Source organism: Triticum aestivum, chromosome 4B, assembly GCF_018294505.1.
Source record: "Triticum aestivum cultivar Chinese Spring chromosome 4B, IWGSC CS RefSeq v2.1, whole genome shotgun sequence".
In the NCBI taxonomy this organism is placed as follows: domain Eukaryota; kingdom Viridiplantae; phylum Streptophyta; class Magnoliopsida; order Poales; family Poaceae; genus Triticum; species Triticum aestivum.
This window is the reverse complement of record NC_057804.1, coordinates 178,246,835-178,262,258: the sequence shown is the minus strand read 5'-3', so window position 1 is coordinate 178,262,258 and position 15,424 is coordinate 178,246,835. Positions and strand designations below refer to the sequence as shown.

The 15,424-nt window shown below is 45.8% G+C and overlaps 1 protein-coding gene across 1 annotated transcript; it reads left to right on the top strand.

The window, feature by feature from the left end:
• Positions 1–3,924: 3,924 nt before the first annotated feature.
• Positions 3,925–12,870, top strand: LOC543027 (hypthetical protein LOC543027). Its single transcript, XM_044513272.1, has 9 exons — positions 3,925–5,744; positions 5,849–6,520; positions 7,206–8,505; positions 9,100–9,397; positions 9,774–9,898; positions 9,992–10,446; positions 10,560–10,588; positions 10,728–11,387; positions 11,475–12,870. Exons 1-9 carry the CDS (start codon positions 4,249–4,251, stop codon positions 12,440–12,442), a joined length of 6,003 nt encoding a protein of 2,000 aa, XP_044369207.1. The 5' UTR covers positions 3,925–4,248; the 3' UTR covers positions 12,443–12,870.
• The last annotated feature ends 2,554 nt before the right edge of the window (positions 12,871–15,424 follow it).

The window sequence follows — 15,424 nt, the reverse complement described above, 5'->3', positions numbered from 1 at the left end:
CCCATGGATTTTTGTGTAGATATGAGTTTTGGGGATAGTTTACATCTATGATTTTGTTGAGACCCCCCCTCTTGGGACTCATGAGGATATGAATAACATGAGTGATGATTGGAGTTTATCTATACGAGATGATGCTCTCGGTGGTATAAAGTGATTTGCTTGGAAGACTAAATAGAACAATTGGCATCTCAGAAACTGTGCTCAAGGATAAGATGACAGACGTTCATTCGCACCCTAGAATCCTTGAAACCCTTAAGCCTTGCCAAGCCACAACATGGTCAAATCATGACCACATGCTTTGGCTCTAGGTCGAGAACACCCTGACCCATACTCAACCGAGACCACCACCAATACCCCAGCCTACTTTATGTACCCCATGAACAAGTCTTCATGGAGTACTTGGACAGGTTGATTGTCATCTATATTTGGTGGCCCACTTGACTACCCGAAGATGGAAGAAGGACCGTTCAGCTGGTTAGGGAACATCTGAAGACCACCATGTCAAGGAAGAAGAACTGCACCAACCACCATCTCAAGAAGTAAACCTCCGCGTCGAAGACCAGGTGTATCTACAAGCCACTTCTCTCAAAGGAACCCAACATTTCCATGACAAGGAAACCCACACCAAGATTCATCGGCCCTCTTCGATATCACTCCAAGATTTAACAACCCCCTCTGAGATCACTACGAGACGAAGAGAAGACAGTTACCAGCTGGAGTTGCCACCTGATTTACCTAATGCGCACAATGTTTTCCATGCATCACAACCCTAGAAGTGTTTCCAACTTCCTGATAAGCCTGATCTCTGCAAGAGCATCGATCGTCAAGCCACCGACCTCCAGCCCAGCCTGGCATATGCGAGAAACCCCTTGGCAACCTGGATCAAGCAGAACGTCATACACGAAGCCACACCATCGAGTACTTCAAGGTTCAATGGAGCACCACTCAGAAGTAGAAGCAGTATGAGGACGTGAAGACTACCCCAAATCCAAGTTTCCATACTCCTTTCCGCGCCTAGTTTGGGAATCTCGGGGACGAGATTCTTGTAAGGGGGGTAGGTCTGTCACACCCTGATTTTCATGCCACAACACTTAAGCTAGTAAATCATGACAAAATGTGGTTTTACAAAAAAAAACTTTTGAGTGTTTTGGACTTTGCCTTGATTGGATTTTGTCTGTTGTTTGCAAGTGCTCCAAAAATCAAATAAATCCTCCAACTCTTATACTCCTTCTCCTTGATCCAAAACTTCTGCCCAATGATCATGCCATGTGTATAGTACAGCATAGAATTTTATTACAAAAATAATTTGGCCAAAAAGTATTTTCTAAATTTAGTTTTCCAAAAAAATCTAAATTAAGGTTTGCACTACAAGTACTTGATTTGGGGTATGAAAAATATTTCAAAGAATACATTTGAAACCTATTACATATAGGACTCCCTTAAAACACAAAAATATAATTTTAAAAGTTATGTTCCTATTTTATTTAAAAGCTTTTTCTTAAGGCCAGAAATGGTCTTTAATAGGGGAAATTATTTTATTGTTTCAAGAATATTTGACAAAAAACAGGGAAACTCAGTGGACATATATTTTCCATATTTAAGAGTTTCAGCATATGGTCATGTTCAAAATATTGGACAAGACCTCCCAAAACCATTTCTGCCCATTTAAAGGATTTGAAATATTTCTACAGGAATTATTTTCATAAAAATCCAAGAAAATTCCATCATGTGACAAATTCCCTATTTGGTGATCTTGCCAAGTCGCATGTCATGGAGAATAGTATAACCCCATGAAATCCCCTCAAAACCATTTCTGTCCATTTTGAAGTTTGAGCAACTTACATTGCCAAACATGTACAAATGTTCTCAAACCTTGTGAACATGCTCAAATGCTCTAATAATTCATCTAGAACAAATGGCACAAGTTGGAGAAAATGTTATCTTGATCAAAGTGCCCCAAAACCCTTCCTGTCCATAACCAAATTTGAATAACTCTACATTGGAAACTTTCTCCTTTTGATCTCAACTTTTGTGGATATGTTTAGAACCTCAAATGACGACACTACACCAAGTGGTGCATCAAGGAGAACAGAATTGCATGACTAAATATTGGAAAGTCCATTCTTGTTAATTTCTAGGGTTTACAAAAGTTGCATTGGCAACTTTGCCCAAATGGACTCAATCTTGGTGGAAGCTCTTATTTTCTCATGCCATTTGACCCTGTCAAGCCTCATGACAAGAGAAGTCCATTTGCTTTCCCAAACCTACATCAAACTCCTTTTGGCAGAAATTTAAAATGCATGTTTTGGCCATTTCCACTAATCTCCATGAGCTAAACTTTCTCCCACAACCTCATCTGGTCCTCCTCTAACCCCTGCATCTTTCCCTGCCCGAGGAGCCATGATGATGGGGGTCAAAAGCTCTTTTTCCCTCTCTAGACAACACCATTCCCACTCTCTCTCAACTCCCTCTCCCCTCCAGTGGATCCCCAGGGCATCTAATGCCGTTGCCACATTGTTTACTGCCCCCTGCAGCTTCCAGACACAAGTGTCCGCGCCCATTCCGCAAAAAGGCATGCCATGCCGGCCAAAGACACGCTCTGGAGCACGTCAGCGTGCTCCCGACCATTGACGCGTCGTCCCCTGACCACCTCGAGCCTCCATCTCGCGCCAGTCGAGGTCCTCGACGTCCGCAATGCGACAGCCGTGCATGCCCCCTCCTCTTTCCCTCTCTCTCACCTCCCGCGACGCGTGCCCAGAGCCGCCCGGCTCGGCCAATGCTCGCGCGAGCCCGTGGCTCCACCAGGCGCTCGCCCCGCTCCCTCCCTCTCTTCTTGGCACCCTACTCGACTCCCACGAACGCCTTAGACAACCCCTCTCCCTCCCTCCTGGCCTCCCGAGCCGTTGCCGCGGCCACCCGTGCGCCGCGTCCACGATGAGCCACGGGTCGGCTATTTAAGGCCACCCCGAGCCCCCTCTCTACTTCTTTGGCTCTCTCTCCTTCCCATGCCAACCCACACCTCTCACCGTGCCCTCCGTTCACCGCAATGGCCGAAGCGCCGCCATCGGGCTCCGCCTAAGTTCGGGCTATCCCGAGCCTCTCCTCTCTCCCTAGCCACTCCAGTGCCCCCTCACCCCCACCACCGACTCACCCCGCACTCCATTCCCTCCTCCCCGCGCCTGCCGCGCAGTGCCAAACCTCGCCGACGGCCTCCTACGCGGCCACCCAAGCCATCGCTGCTGCAGCCCTCCACGTCATGCGTCCAGCACATGGATGGGTGCGTCGTGGCCTCCTGAGCACGAAATCAACAAGTCTTAGCACGATGACCTCTCAACTGTCTGTTACAACTTTTGTTCGGCTCCATTAAAAGAGGGGCGATGACGACGACACGTCTTCTGCTCGATGGAGTGCTTGTAATCATCGCTAAATGGCCTACAAACATAAAAGTATTTTATGTTATTTTACTACTACTATGATGTTGATGAATAGATTGAAAGTTTTTAAAAAGACACCCTGCCAAGCCGACTCCCGCCAAGTCGGCACATCGTTGGCGCAAAAGCATGCAGGCTAGGCGTGTCACTACTCACTCGCTGCTGGCCACTCCCTCCACCGTTTTGAATTTGAAAAAGCAGCAACGCCTCCCTCCATCCTGCTCCCCGCCGCCGACGCCGTCGCACTCCGTGACGTGCTGCTGCTGCTGCTGGCGACGCACGCACGCCCGAACACGACCTGGTCCCGCCGGACGAACTGTGTCCCCACCGGGTCGGTCGGTCGGTCAATCCCGCAACTGGTCACCCTTGACTCGCAACCGACTCTGGGCCGGGTGGGACGTGGGGTAACGCGGGCGAGCCCGGGTGCGGCTCGCTTTCCGCTCCCTCCCCTTTTGTGCTCGCTCGTGCACCCCCCCTCCCGTCATCTCCTCCTCCTCTCCACCCTCCTCTCTCGGCCTCCCTCACGCCGCCGCCGCCGCCGCCGCCCAATAGGTATAGCCTATAGGGTTGCGAGGCCGATCCACCGATCAAGCTCCGTTTTCCACTCATCCTCCTCTCTCGGCCGCCCGACCCCGCAGATTCGCCCTAACTGTTGCTCCTGACGGCGCGCCACCCCAAGCGCTCCGCATCTGCTCTGCGCCGCCACGAGCGGTCGCTTCCGTCGGGGTCCCGGCGGTTCTTCACATCGCGGTGCGTATTACGATGCTTCTGTAGCAGCCGCCGCTAGGGTTTTTTCGACCGCGCCCGGCGTGTGCGGATGGACCCTGTGGCGGAGGTTTCTCATCGGATGCTCGGCGGCGCCCCGACTCCTCCCGCCGACGACGCGATTGAGGGGAGCGGAGCGGAGATCGCGCAAGTTGGCGTGTCGGTTGCGGAGGGAGAAGCGGAAAACCCGCCAGCGGCGGCGCCATTGCTGAGCGAGGGCAATGAGGGCGGCGTCCTGGACAAGCAGGAGGACGGGGCGGCGCCCACGCTGAGCGAGGCCAACATGGATGTGGACGCGGCGCCCTTGGCGAGCGAGGGCAATGAGGATGGCGCCCTGGACAAGCAACAGGACGGGGCGCCGCCGCCACTGTGGGAGGCCAACATGGATGTGGACGCGGCGCCCTTGGCGAGCGAGGGCAATGATGATGGCGCCCTGGACAAGCAGCAGGACGGGGCGCCGCCGCCGGTGAGGGAGGCCAACATGGATGTAGATGAGGCGCCCTTCCCGAGCGAGGGCAACGAGGATGGTGTCCTGGACAAGCAGCAGGACGGGGTGGCTCCTGCGGTGAGCGAGGCCAACATGGATGTGAATGAGTCGTCCTTTCCGAGAGAGGACACAGAGCACCATGCAGCAACCGAGTCCAAAACGGAGGTGAATGAGTGTGGCGTTCTGGAGAAGCAGCAAGATGTGGCGGCATCTGTGATGGGCAAAACCAAGATTGTGGTGGACGAGAGCAGCGCTCCCCAGCAAGATCACACCGTGGCGGCTGCGCCAAGTGAAGGTGACAGCAGAGTGGTGGACCAACATCCCAACACATCTGATGGTGGCTTCCCGGTGAAGAAGGATGAGGAGGGTGAATGCTTGGTGGGCCGCTACATCAGCAGTAGTGTTTCAGATGATGGACGTATTTGCCTTGGGAAGGTTGCATCCTATGATGGCAGCATTGGGGTGTACAATGTGGTGTTTGAGGATGGACAGCGCGAGGAGTTATTGCTTCATCAGCTCAGAGAGGTACTTATGGCCGAGGAGAGTAGTGCATCTGGTATGAAGATGAGCTGCAGGAAGAGGAAGCTGGATTTGCTGGTTTCACCAGGGAGTGCCATGGAGATGAAAGTGCCACCGCGTATTAGGCAGAGGGTTGATCCATGCAAGATGCCTGCCAGGCCTGATGCATTGCAGGAGACTGGGTGTGATTCTGATATATCCGGCAATGCAGCGTCCTCGAGCAATTCATCAGTTTCCACTAAAGAATTGTCAGCTGAGCTGTGCCCTCCAGTGCAGGGCCCCGAGTTGCCTCCATCGTCTGCAGATATTGCTGTTCCAGAGGAGTCTATAAGTCATCTGTTTTCTGTTTACAACTTCCTGCGATCATTCAACGTGCAGCTCTTCCTCAGTCCATTTGGGCTGGATGATTTTGTTGCATCCATTAATTGCACCGTGCAGAATACATTACTGGATGCTGTACATGTCTCGTTATTGCAGGCGCTGAGGCGGCATCTTGAGACTAAATCCTCCGGCGGATCAGAACTTGCTTCAAATTGCTTGAAGTACGTAGTCTATTTGCCCTTGCTCAACTAGAATTATTATTTTCATGAATGTTGTGCTTTGTTACTTCTATGCTGATTTTCCCCGCTTTCTTTGAATTGCGCAGGTATGTAGATTGGGCATTACTAGATGTGTTGACTTGGCCAACTTTCTTATTGGAGTACCTCTATTTGATGGGCTACATTAAGAGTCTAGGGGGGAAGAGTTTTGGTAGAACCCTCCTAGCCATTGAATATTATAAGCTTCCTGTTGCAATGAAGCTTAGGCTCCTCCAGATACTCTGTGACCATGTCACTGAATCAGGAGAGCTCAAAGCTGAACTGGAGGCTCGGGAAGGCTACAACGAAGAAACAGAGTATGAGACAGACTCTAGAATTTTGTCAGAAGCTGGGTCACGAGCTGTTCTTACTAGAGCCTCAAAAGCTTCTGTCTCCAAAAAGGTTGAAGGTTTGCATGACCTGGAAACTACTTCAAATGTAACAAATCCAGAAGCTGTTTTACTGAATCCGTCTCAGGACAGCAACAGTGACGACTGCCGAATATGTGGTATGGATGGTACTTTGGTATGCTGTGATGGCTGCCCATGGGCATACCACTCAAGATGTATTGGTCTCAACAAAGCATTTCTACCACAGGGTCTTTGGTTTTGTCCAGAATGCGTGGTTAATAAGCTTGGACCAGCATCTTCGAGAATAGAGCGTGGGGCAAGAGGAGCTCAAATGTTTGGCATTGATATGTGCGGAAGGCTCTTCCTAGGATCCTGCAACTATTTGCTGGTGTAAGTTTGTCCATCTTAATTCTACATTACCTGGGAATTCATTCTCCATCTCCAGTCTGCTATTGATAAATACTACAGATTCATTTTGAATTCCACAATATTTATCTTTTCTCCCTGCGATAATGATAAACATGCCAGCAGTACAAAGTTCGATGTTATAAAGTAACCAGGGGGGGGGGGCTCATATTCTGTTTGACTTCTCATATTTTAGATTGACAGCAAGTTCTCTAGTATCCTATGTCCTGTCTAATGAAGTCCTGGTTCTCACTTTCGAGTGTTTACCAGTGTTAGAGTATGTACGATGCATAGAGGGATGCTTAGTAAATGGAAGTGGTTTTTTCTTTCCATGTGGGGATGGCATTGGTGCTTACTTTGGAGGATCAGTGTTTGATTAGGCACCAATGCTTAAGACTTAAGAGGTGCTTATGTATCTAATTAGTAGGAATTTACAACAACAAAGCCTTTAGTCCCAAACAAGTTGGGGTAGGCTAGAGGTGAAACCATAGGATCTTGCGACCAACAATAAAGAGAGGTTTCCATTCGAGCAGATAAAATTTGCATACGTGGCTGATGATGTGGCTAGATTCTTTCTTTGAGCACTCGTCTATAAGCAAACACCTTCATTGTCCTGGAACTATAGTTGTCTGTATATTTTGTTTAATGTTAATTCTGTAAAATAATGCAGGATTGGAACATCTACAGATGCAGGGTCATATGCAAGATATTACAATCAATATGATGTTGTCAAGGTCATGCGGATACTTGCTCCTTTAGATGCATACACAGATATTTGTATGAGAATAACAGAATACTGGAGGCATCTGCTTGACATATTTCAGAACGAGAGATCAAAAATAGGTAAAGAAGCTGGTGTGACATATACTACACAATCCAATACATTGTCAAGTGTTACTCCAACGGACACAGCAGTTGGAAGTGTTCTGACAACTTTGAAGGACGCCGCGGGCAGTAAGACAGTAGTAACTCCTCAAAGAAATGTGCAGCATGAAATTGTGGTCAATCAATTTACATTGTGCTCAGCAGAACACCTGGAGAAACAAGAATGCATGGTGACCAGTGTAGGTGCTCCCACAGAGAAGAACAATGAAGTATGCAGGCAAACTCCATTAGCTCCCAACGACATACATAATACACCCATGAATGGAGCTTTTCGACCCGCTGGGATATCCTCTATTTCTCATGAGAACAGGTCTGAGGTAACAGGTGTGTCTAGTGTAATGCCCGCGCGGTCATCACATGTGTTGGTTCGTCCAGACTTCCCCTCGTGCGGTTCTGGAATAGATAGTGGATTGTCTAGACAAGATACTGGAAACACTATCTCTGTAAAGGCAGGCTTGTCTTGTCCATCATCATATAAAAGCAAATACCCTCTTCAGCTGATTTCTGAGATTGGGAGTACTAGTGATGGTAAGTCTGCTAAAGCGCCATCTTTTAAACCCCAGGCTTACATGAATCTGTACAATCATGGTAATGTTGCAGCATCTGCTGCCGCCAATCTAGCTATTCTTACATCTGAGGAAGGTAAGGTTTCAGTATCCCAATTGACCACAAACTTAAGAAAGAAAATGGCTGCTGACTGTGCTCTTCAAGTGAAAGCGTTTTCCTCACCAGCTGCACAATTTATTTGGCCAAGTACTGAAAAGAAGATTATGGAAGTCCCAAGGGATAGATGTGGTTGGTGCATTGCTTGTAAAATTTCAGCAGCTGGAGCTAAAAAGGCTTGTTTTCTTAACGTGGCCACTGCAAATGCTGCTAAAGGGTCTGCTCGAATTCTTAGTGCCATGCATGTAATCAAAAGTTCCGGGAGCCACTTCCCCAGCATCGCTGCTTATATTGTTAACATGGAGGAAAGTTTGCGTGGCCTTTTAGTCGGTTCACTACAAGACACGCAACAGAGACAACGGTGGCATAAACAACTACAGGAAGCTTCCAACTGCAAAACTATAGTACCCCTTTTGCTTGAGGTGAGTTGCATTCAATTCTTGTTTCTTGAAGCATTTCTTTGAGGATTGGTATTTCCCAAAATTTATTTAAGACAGCAATGCTCATTAGCACATTATTGATGTTCATTGTTAGTTACATAAAGGCTGCTTAATTTATATGTAAATGTATAATACGAAGTAGAATGCTCACAGCAAGCACGAGATCACGAGGGTGCCAACAAAACAGACCCTTAGACTACATTCCATGCTAACTACTTCTGGGGAATCAAGTTGGATGTGCAATAAATAGCGCCAAAAGAAAGTTGATGTTCATTAGCACATCAATGCTCATTAGCACATTATTGATGTTCATTGTTAATTACATAAAGGCTGCTTAATTTATATGTAAATGTATAATACGAAGTAGAATGCTCACAGCGAGCACGAGATCACGAGGGTGCCAACAAAACAGACCCCTAGACTACATTCCATGCTAACTACTTCTGGGGAATCAAGTTGGATGTGCAATAAATAGCGCCAAAAGAAAGTTGAAATTTTTTGGAGAAAATTGTTGCAATAAGTGACTGATTTTTTCTTCTTTTTAATCTTATAAATGTTATCTCATGTTGTGTGCAGTTGGAGAGTAATATTCGTTCCATAGCATTTTCTCCAATCTGGGTGAAGCTAGTAGATGACTGGCCTATGGAATCTCCTCCTGCATCTGCGGGTGCATTGCGTCCTGCAGCATACCAAAAACGTGGAACTGGTGGAAGGCGTGGCAGAAAACGTTCAGTGATAACTGAATCTGCTGCTGTTGCTGATGATGACAAGAGTTGGAAAAAGGTTAATTGGTGGAGTGGAGGAAATATCTCTAAGCGTATTTTGCAGAGGGGGGTTCATCTTAGTTCGGCCATAAGAAAAGCTGCCCGTCAAGGTATTTGCACACGTTTGATTGTTTTTTTTTGCACACATTTGATTGTTATTAGTATATTTCATAATTTAGTACTACCTACGTCTGGGTTTATTATTCCCCATCGTATGTTGGGTTAAAATTTGACCACATATATGACTAGCTAAATGTTAATGTATGTCACAAAAAGTTATATTTCTGGATTCGTATAAATGTAGTTTCGTATAACCTATATTTTATTAGTTAAATTCATGGTTCAAATATGACCCAGAACCCAGAATACGCCCGCGCGGGGGGGGGGGGGGCTAGTAAACCAGGACAGTGGTAGTAGAATTGTTATCACAAACCTGTTGATGTTTCTTGACAACGAGAACAACTCGACGTGTTCTTTGCTCATTAGGTGGTAAAAAAAGGATGGCAGGTCTGTCTTATCATGATTGCTCCATTCTTCCAAGACGAACTCGACAATTTGCTTGGAGAGCATGTGTTGGTTTAAGCCAGAATTCATCTCAACTTGCTCTGCAGGTTAGCACCTTTTACTATAATAATGTCGCAGAGACAGAGAGAATATTACCTTGACCTGTAGTTTATCAGCGATCTAATATCCATATCTCTCAGGTCAGATATCTTGATGCCCATATAAGATGGAAGGAATTCTTGTCTCCAGATCAAATCCCTTCTGATGGAAGAAGTTCAGATGCTGACTTTTCTGCACTGAGAAATGCAGTAGTTTGTGATAAAAAGATAGTCGATAATAAGATAAGATATGCACTTAAGTTCCCCAACCAGAAGCATCTCCCGGTCCGTGTAACAAAGAATATTTTGGAAGCAGAAGGTAACCAGGATCAGAATGGCAAATTTTGGTTTTCTGAAAATCATGTCCCACTGTACATGGTACGTGAGTTTGAGCAGAAACCTGGGGTTAGCTCCTTGCCTACTCCAGGAATTGTACACTCTTTCATGAATTTGTACAAAAGGCGAGTAAAAGCATCTACTGGAGATGTCTTTTCTTATCTCTTTCACAAGGGGGATATCTATCCCTGCTCTTCATGCAAGAAAGATGTTCCCTTCAGGTTTTTTCCTTGACTTATTCAGTTATTTGTTGTGCTTGTTCAGAAATTCTTGTCATAAGATACTGACTTTTTCTTCACCTCTCATATGTGCCTTATGGACGAATCTCCTGTAGGGATGTAATAAGATGCAGCGATTGTCAAGGTATGGATTACTGACACACTTCTTAAGTTCCTCTATTTGTTTCTTTTTCATAATGTAATGAAAACAGAACCAATCAATTTCTGGGCTGTCCAATAATTGGTCACAGTATTGAGTATTGCTAACTAAGACTAACTTTCAGGTTATTGTCACAAGGAGTGCACAGTAAAATCTGTTGGTGGCAAAGGAGGCACTGCTGCTTCCAGTTTGATATGCAAGTTATGCCTTCAGAAGCGTAATCTTATCCTTACAAATTACAGTACAAATGCAAGATATGCCTTGCCTCAAAAGAAGAGTACCGGCCAATTGCCAGTGAGCGCTCCCAAAATAATATTCAAAGTTGGTTCTTCCCATTCTGCTGAACCAGCCGCAAAGGTTCAAGCCCAGCCAGTCTCTAAAGTTCAAGCTCAGCCAGTCACTAAGGTGGAAACCTGGCCAGTTGCTAAGGTGGAAACCCTGTCAACCGCGAAGGTGCAAACACATCCAATCACAGAGTTGAAAGCCTGGCCAGTTGCAAATTTGGCAACTCAGAATGTTGCAGGGTTGAAGGCTCAGGCAAAGATTGAAGCTAACAAATCCAAGTCAGAGAAACCGAGGAGACGTAAAAGGACAGAAGAGATCAAATACTTTGGTCTCTCTTGGAAGAAAAATAAGGGCGACAGAAGTGGAAGTGATTTCAGGGCGAATGATGTAATCCTAAAATGCAAGGATGGTATAGGATCAGCAATAAAACCGACTTGTTGTCTCTGTAAGAAATCTTATTGTCCAGATTTCCTATATGTCCGCTGTGAGCAGTGTAAAGGTAACTTCATTCATCATTATTGTTGCTTACAGCTATATATCTGTGTTCTTTTAGGTTTTCTAACTTCTGATGTTTCCCTACATACAGCTTGGGTTCATGGTGATGCACTGCGACTTGAGGAAGACAGAATACTTGAAGTGGTTCAATACCGATGCTGCAAATGCCGAAGGAGAGCCATGCCAATATGTCCCCATTCGGATGATTATAAGAAGCCCGAACCAGAATTCAGTGAACAAACAGTTGCAACGTCATCCCAATCAAGCATGCTGTCTAGTGAGGAGACTGCGTCTGTAGCAAATCAAGACCCACTGCTTGCTTCCTATGGAATAGTTGAACCGATTGGGGAAGAAACTTTTGACGCTGATTTATCAATGAACACGGTAAGATTTACCTCGGGAACTAATCAGAAGCTAACCATAAGAAGGGCACAAGGTAAAAATAGTGGATGTGTTGATCAAGCTGGTGTGGATGAGTACAGTAATCAGAATCAACCTCTGGCGGATGCAAATGTCAATTTCAGTCATATGAATGGATTTTCTCTATCAGAGCTTGAAGGTGTGGATCCTTCAGAGCTACTGGGGTGGGATCTCTCCCAAGGAAATGAGTATTCCTCCCCTCCCGATTACACTGCTAATTGCCAGTTAAATGGCGCAAGCTGTGGCAGTGCTGCAACTGGGGATTTTGAACCGCAGACCTTCTTTTCATTTACTGATTTGCTTGAAGCTGATGATACACGGTTTGGTCAGACTTTTGGTATGTCTGCTGGTTTGCAAGATGATGGTAACTGCACAGGAAGTTTCGACCAAGAAATAGCCAGTTTTGATGATATGGCTTTCATGGTAGAAGACGTGTCTTCAAATATGCACTTCCCAGCAAATGCTCCCCCTCCTGACGATGCACCGTGTAAGAAGTGCAACAACTCCCAGCCGCCACCTGACCTCAAATGCCTAGTCTGTGGCCTGTGCATACACCGTCAGTGCTCACCTTGGGATGAAAGCGACCTGCCTGTTGAGAGTGCCGACTGGGCCTGTGGTGCTTGCCGGGAGTGGCGATGACGAGCTTTGAACATCTTCTAAGGTAAACACAGCGCGACATCTCGGTGCCTACCTGATATCTGTTCACAGAAAGAAACTGGATATGTTGCTTGATTATGGATTGGATTTAGGCTGAAGGTGTATTCACCAAGGGACGTGAAGAAATCCGTCCGGATGGTTTGCAAGCTGGCGGTTACTGGACAAATGGACACAGTATATTTCAAAATGAGGGGTCATCGGAGACTGTCCTCCGTTCTTTAGGTGGTGTTATCTTGGGAGGAGATTTATAGAGTTACTAGGAATGGTAGGTGGTACTAGAATTGGTATGGGACTAGAAAGTCATTCCATTTTGCTGTCATCATTGCATCGTCGGCAACTGATGGTGTAGATGTGCTTCAACTGTGGTCACAGGTGATCAGAATACCAAAAAAGGCTTTTGCCCTGCTTTATGGTTCTGAGCTGGTAATGTTGCGGTTAGGTGCTTTTAGATTTTCATAACCTATCACGGTCCCAGTCCAAGGTGCGTTAGGGCATGTCAGTGATCCTTGTTTGGGGGTAACGTGTCAATTCTAGACCACCCAAATCGCAACAAAGGTAAACACTATTGGCTAGCCAAAAAGCCAAACATTTTTCTTTGCTAGGCTGCTGTGCTAAATGTAGGGCATATGACAAGGGATTAGTCATGGCGAGTTGCTCTCACTGTTCCGAGTCTTACACCCCACCACATCTCCATTCTCTCCGCACCATAAAACCATTCGATCCCATCCCATATAAAGCCAAGTAGAATGTAATGCTAGAATGGAACAGTTCCATCTTTGTGTTTGATAGAGCTAGTGAGATGGAATGGAATGATTCTGCCTCGGTGTTTGGTTAAAGGGTTGCATGTAATTTGGACAACAAGCTTAATTATTACAATGGTAACACAATACATGAACAGTTGCAGAAGCATGAATGAAAACTAGATGCGAACAACGAGAAAAATTCTAACTGAAATGAATACACTAAGATACTGCACGATAGGTAAGAGAGGTGACGAACATATCACTCAATGAAAGATAAAAGATCAATTGGTGAACAAACACACTGTCATCACAGAGCACGAAAGATATTCACTGAAAGAAATGTATAAAGTAAACTAGTGGTGCTCGATGGCGATAGGTGAATTTGGTAGACCAGTTCGCCCTTCTGCCAAAGGACTATGTTTGGTTGGAGGGACTTGTGATTGAACAATTACTCTTCGACAGACCTTTGACAGACTTCCTTCGCAAACCACAATTACTCTTGGTTGTTGAACATCTTGCTTGGTGAAGACAACACCTCTTCAACACTCGAGCCGACACCTACCCGTCTAGAGAGTGCGCAACTCTCAAGAGTAATAGGTACAAGAACTCTAACTCAGAACTACTGTTATACTCAACCACTGTCTAAGTTTTGGTTCTTGGTTTTCTCTCGGTGGATTTTAAACTCAAATCTTTCGAAGAGGGGATGCTCAATTAATCTTCTCAGAAATCTTAAGCGGAGCAGTCAATGGACAACTTTGGAGCGGGGTGGCTATTTATAGCCGCAACCTTCCCTGATGGGAAATGACCAAAATGGACATGTGGGACAACCAATGGCCGAATGACACGAGTCCAACAGTCGGAAATTTGAGCACAACGGTAACATTCCCTGCGAAGTAAGAAATGCTAACTCCTCAGTTTGAAAGATATTTCCTGCAGCACCAAAGAACTACGTCTTCTACTCACCGGTAATAATTCAAAGCATAAAGAGATTTCTCTCAGTCTTTCATAGGTTTGGGCTAAGCATCACAACGGATCTAAGATTCAAGAACATATACCCCTCTTAATAGTACGGAGGTCCTATGATTCAAGAAAGAGAAGAAGATAACAAAATGAATGCTACGTCTTCACTCCGCCTTCGACCTTCTCAACTGTAGTCAATTTTTTTTCGGATGAACACCGAACCAATTGCTTGGCGTCAACAATAAATTTCAAGGGGTCAACTTCTTCACATCAATCTTCTCTCCTGCAAGGCTTCAAAAGATATAACTGAATCGTCTCTTTATCTTAGATATTCTTCGGTGAAGTTCCTCGAACTTGACACCAAAGATAGCATTCTCTTCAGTTCTCTGTGGGCTATTTCTCTCCGTGGGCACTAGCAAACAAATTAGTCCACGCCTGTTTCTGTCAACAATCTCCAAAACACAAGATGGCAAATATTGCACCAACACAAACAATGCCCAATTCACTTGAGACTTCTTCACCAAAAGACCATGTCGTACACGAAGAACACAAGACATGGTCAAGGCAAGTAACTCGTCAGTACCAAAAAGAATTGAGGGTTGTGATATGTCTCCAACGTATCTATAAATTATGAAGTATTCTTGTCATGTTTACAACAATTCTATATGGTTTTGGTATGATTTGGACGGAACTAACCTGGACTGACGCTGTTGTTAGCAGAACTATCATGGTGTTGTTTTTTGTGCAAAAATAAAAGTTCTCAGAATTGACGAAACTTTTGGATGATTTTTTTGGAAGAAAAGAAAAAATACTAGATCAAAGAACCACCAGAAGGGGCCCCCTGCTGCCTTGTGCGTGCCACCCCCCTAGGCGCGTCCTGGTGGGTAGTGGGCCCCCCGAGGCCCATCTTAGCGTGAAACTGACGCCAAAAAATTCTATATATTCAGAAACCCCCGGAAATAACCCTATATCAGAAGTTCCGCCACCGCAAGCCTTCGTAGCCACAAAAAAAATCTAGACCCTGTTCCGGCACCCTGCCGGAGGGGGAAATCATCACCGGAGGCCATCTTCATCATCCAGGCGGCCGCCGTGATGAGGAGGGAGTAGTCCACCCTCGGGGCTGAGGGTTTGTACTAGTAGTTATGTGTTTAATCTCTCTCTCTCTCTCTCTCTCTCGTGTTCTTGATTTGGCACGATCTTGATGTATCGCGAGCTTTGTTAATATACTTGGATCATATGGTGTTTCTCCCTCTTTATCTTG

Bases quoted from the DNA above. Each gene is read 5' to 3' on its own strand.
- LOC543027 (XM_044513272.1), top strand. From the start codon at position 4,249: ATGGACCCTGTGGCGGAGGTTTCTCATCGGATGCTCGGCGGCGCCCCG. The intron at 9,398-9,773 runs GTATTTGCACAC...TTTGCTCATTAG, and splicing joins AAGAAAAGCTGCCCGTCAAG to GTGGTAAAAAAAGGATGGCA. The intron at 10,589-10,727 runs GTATGGATTACT...ACTAACTTTCAG, and splicing joins AAGATGCAGCGATTGTCAAG to GTTATTGTCACAAGGAGTGC.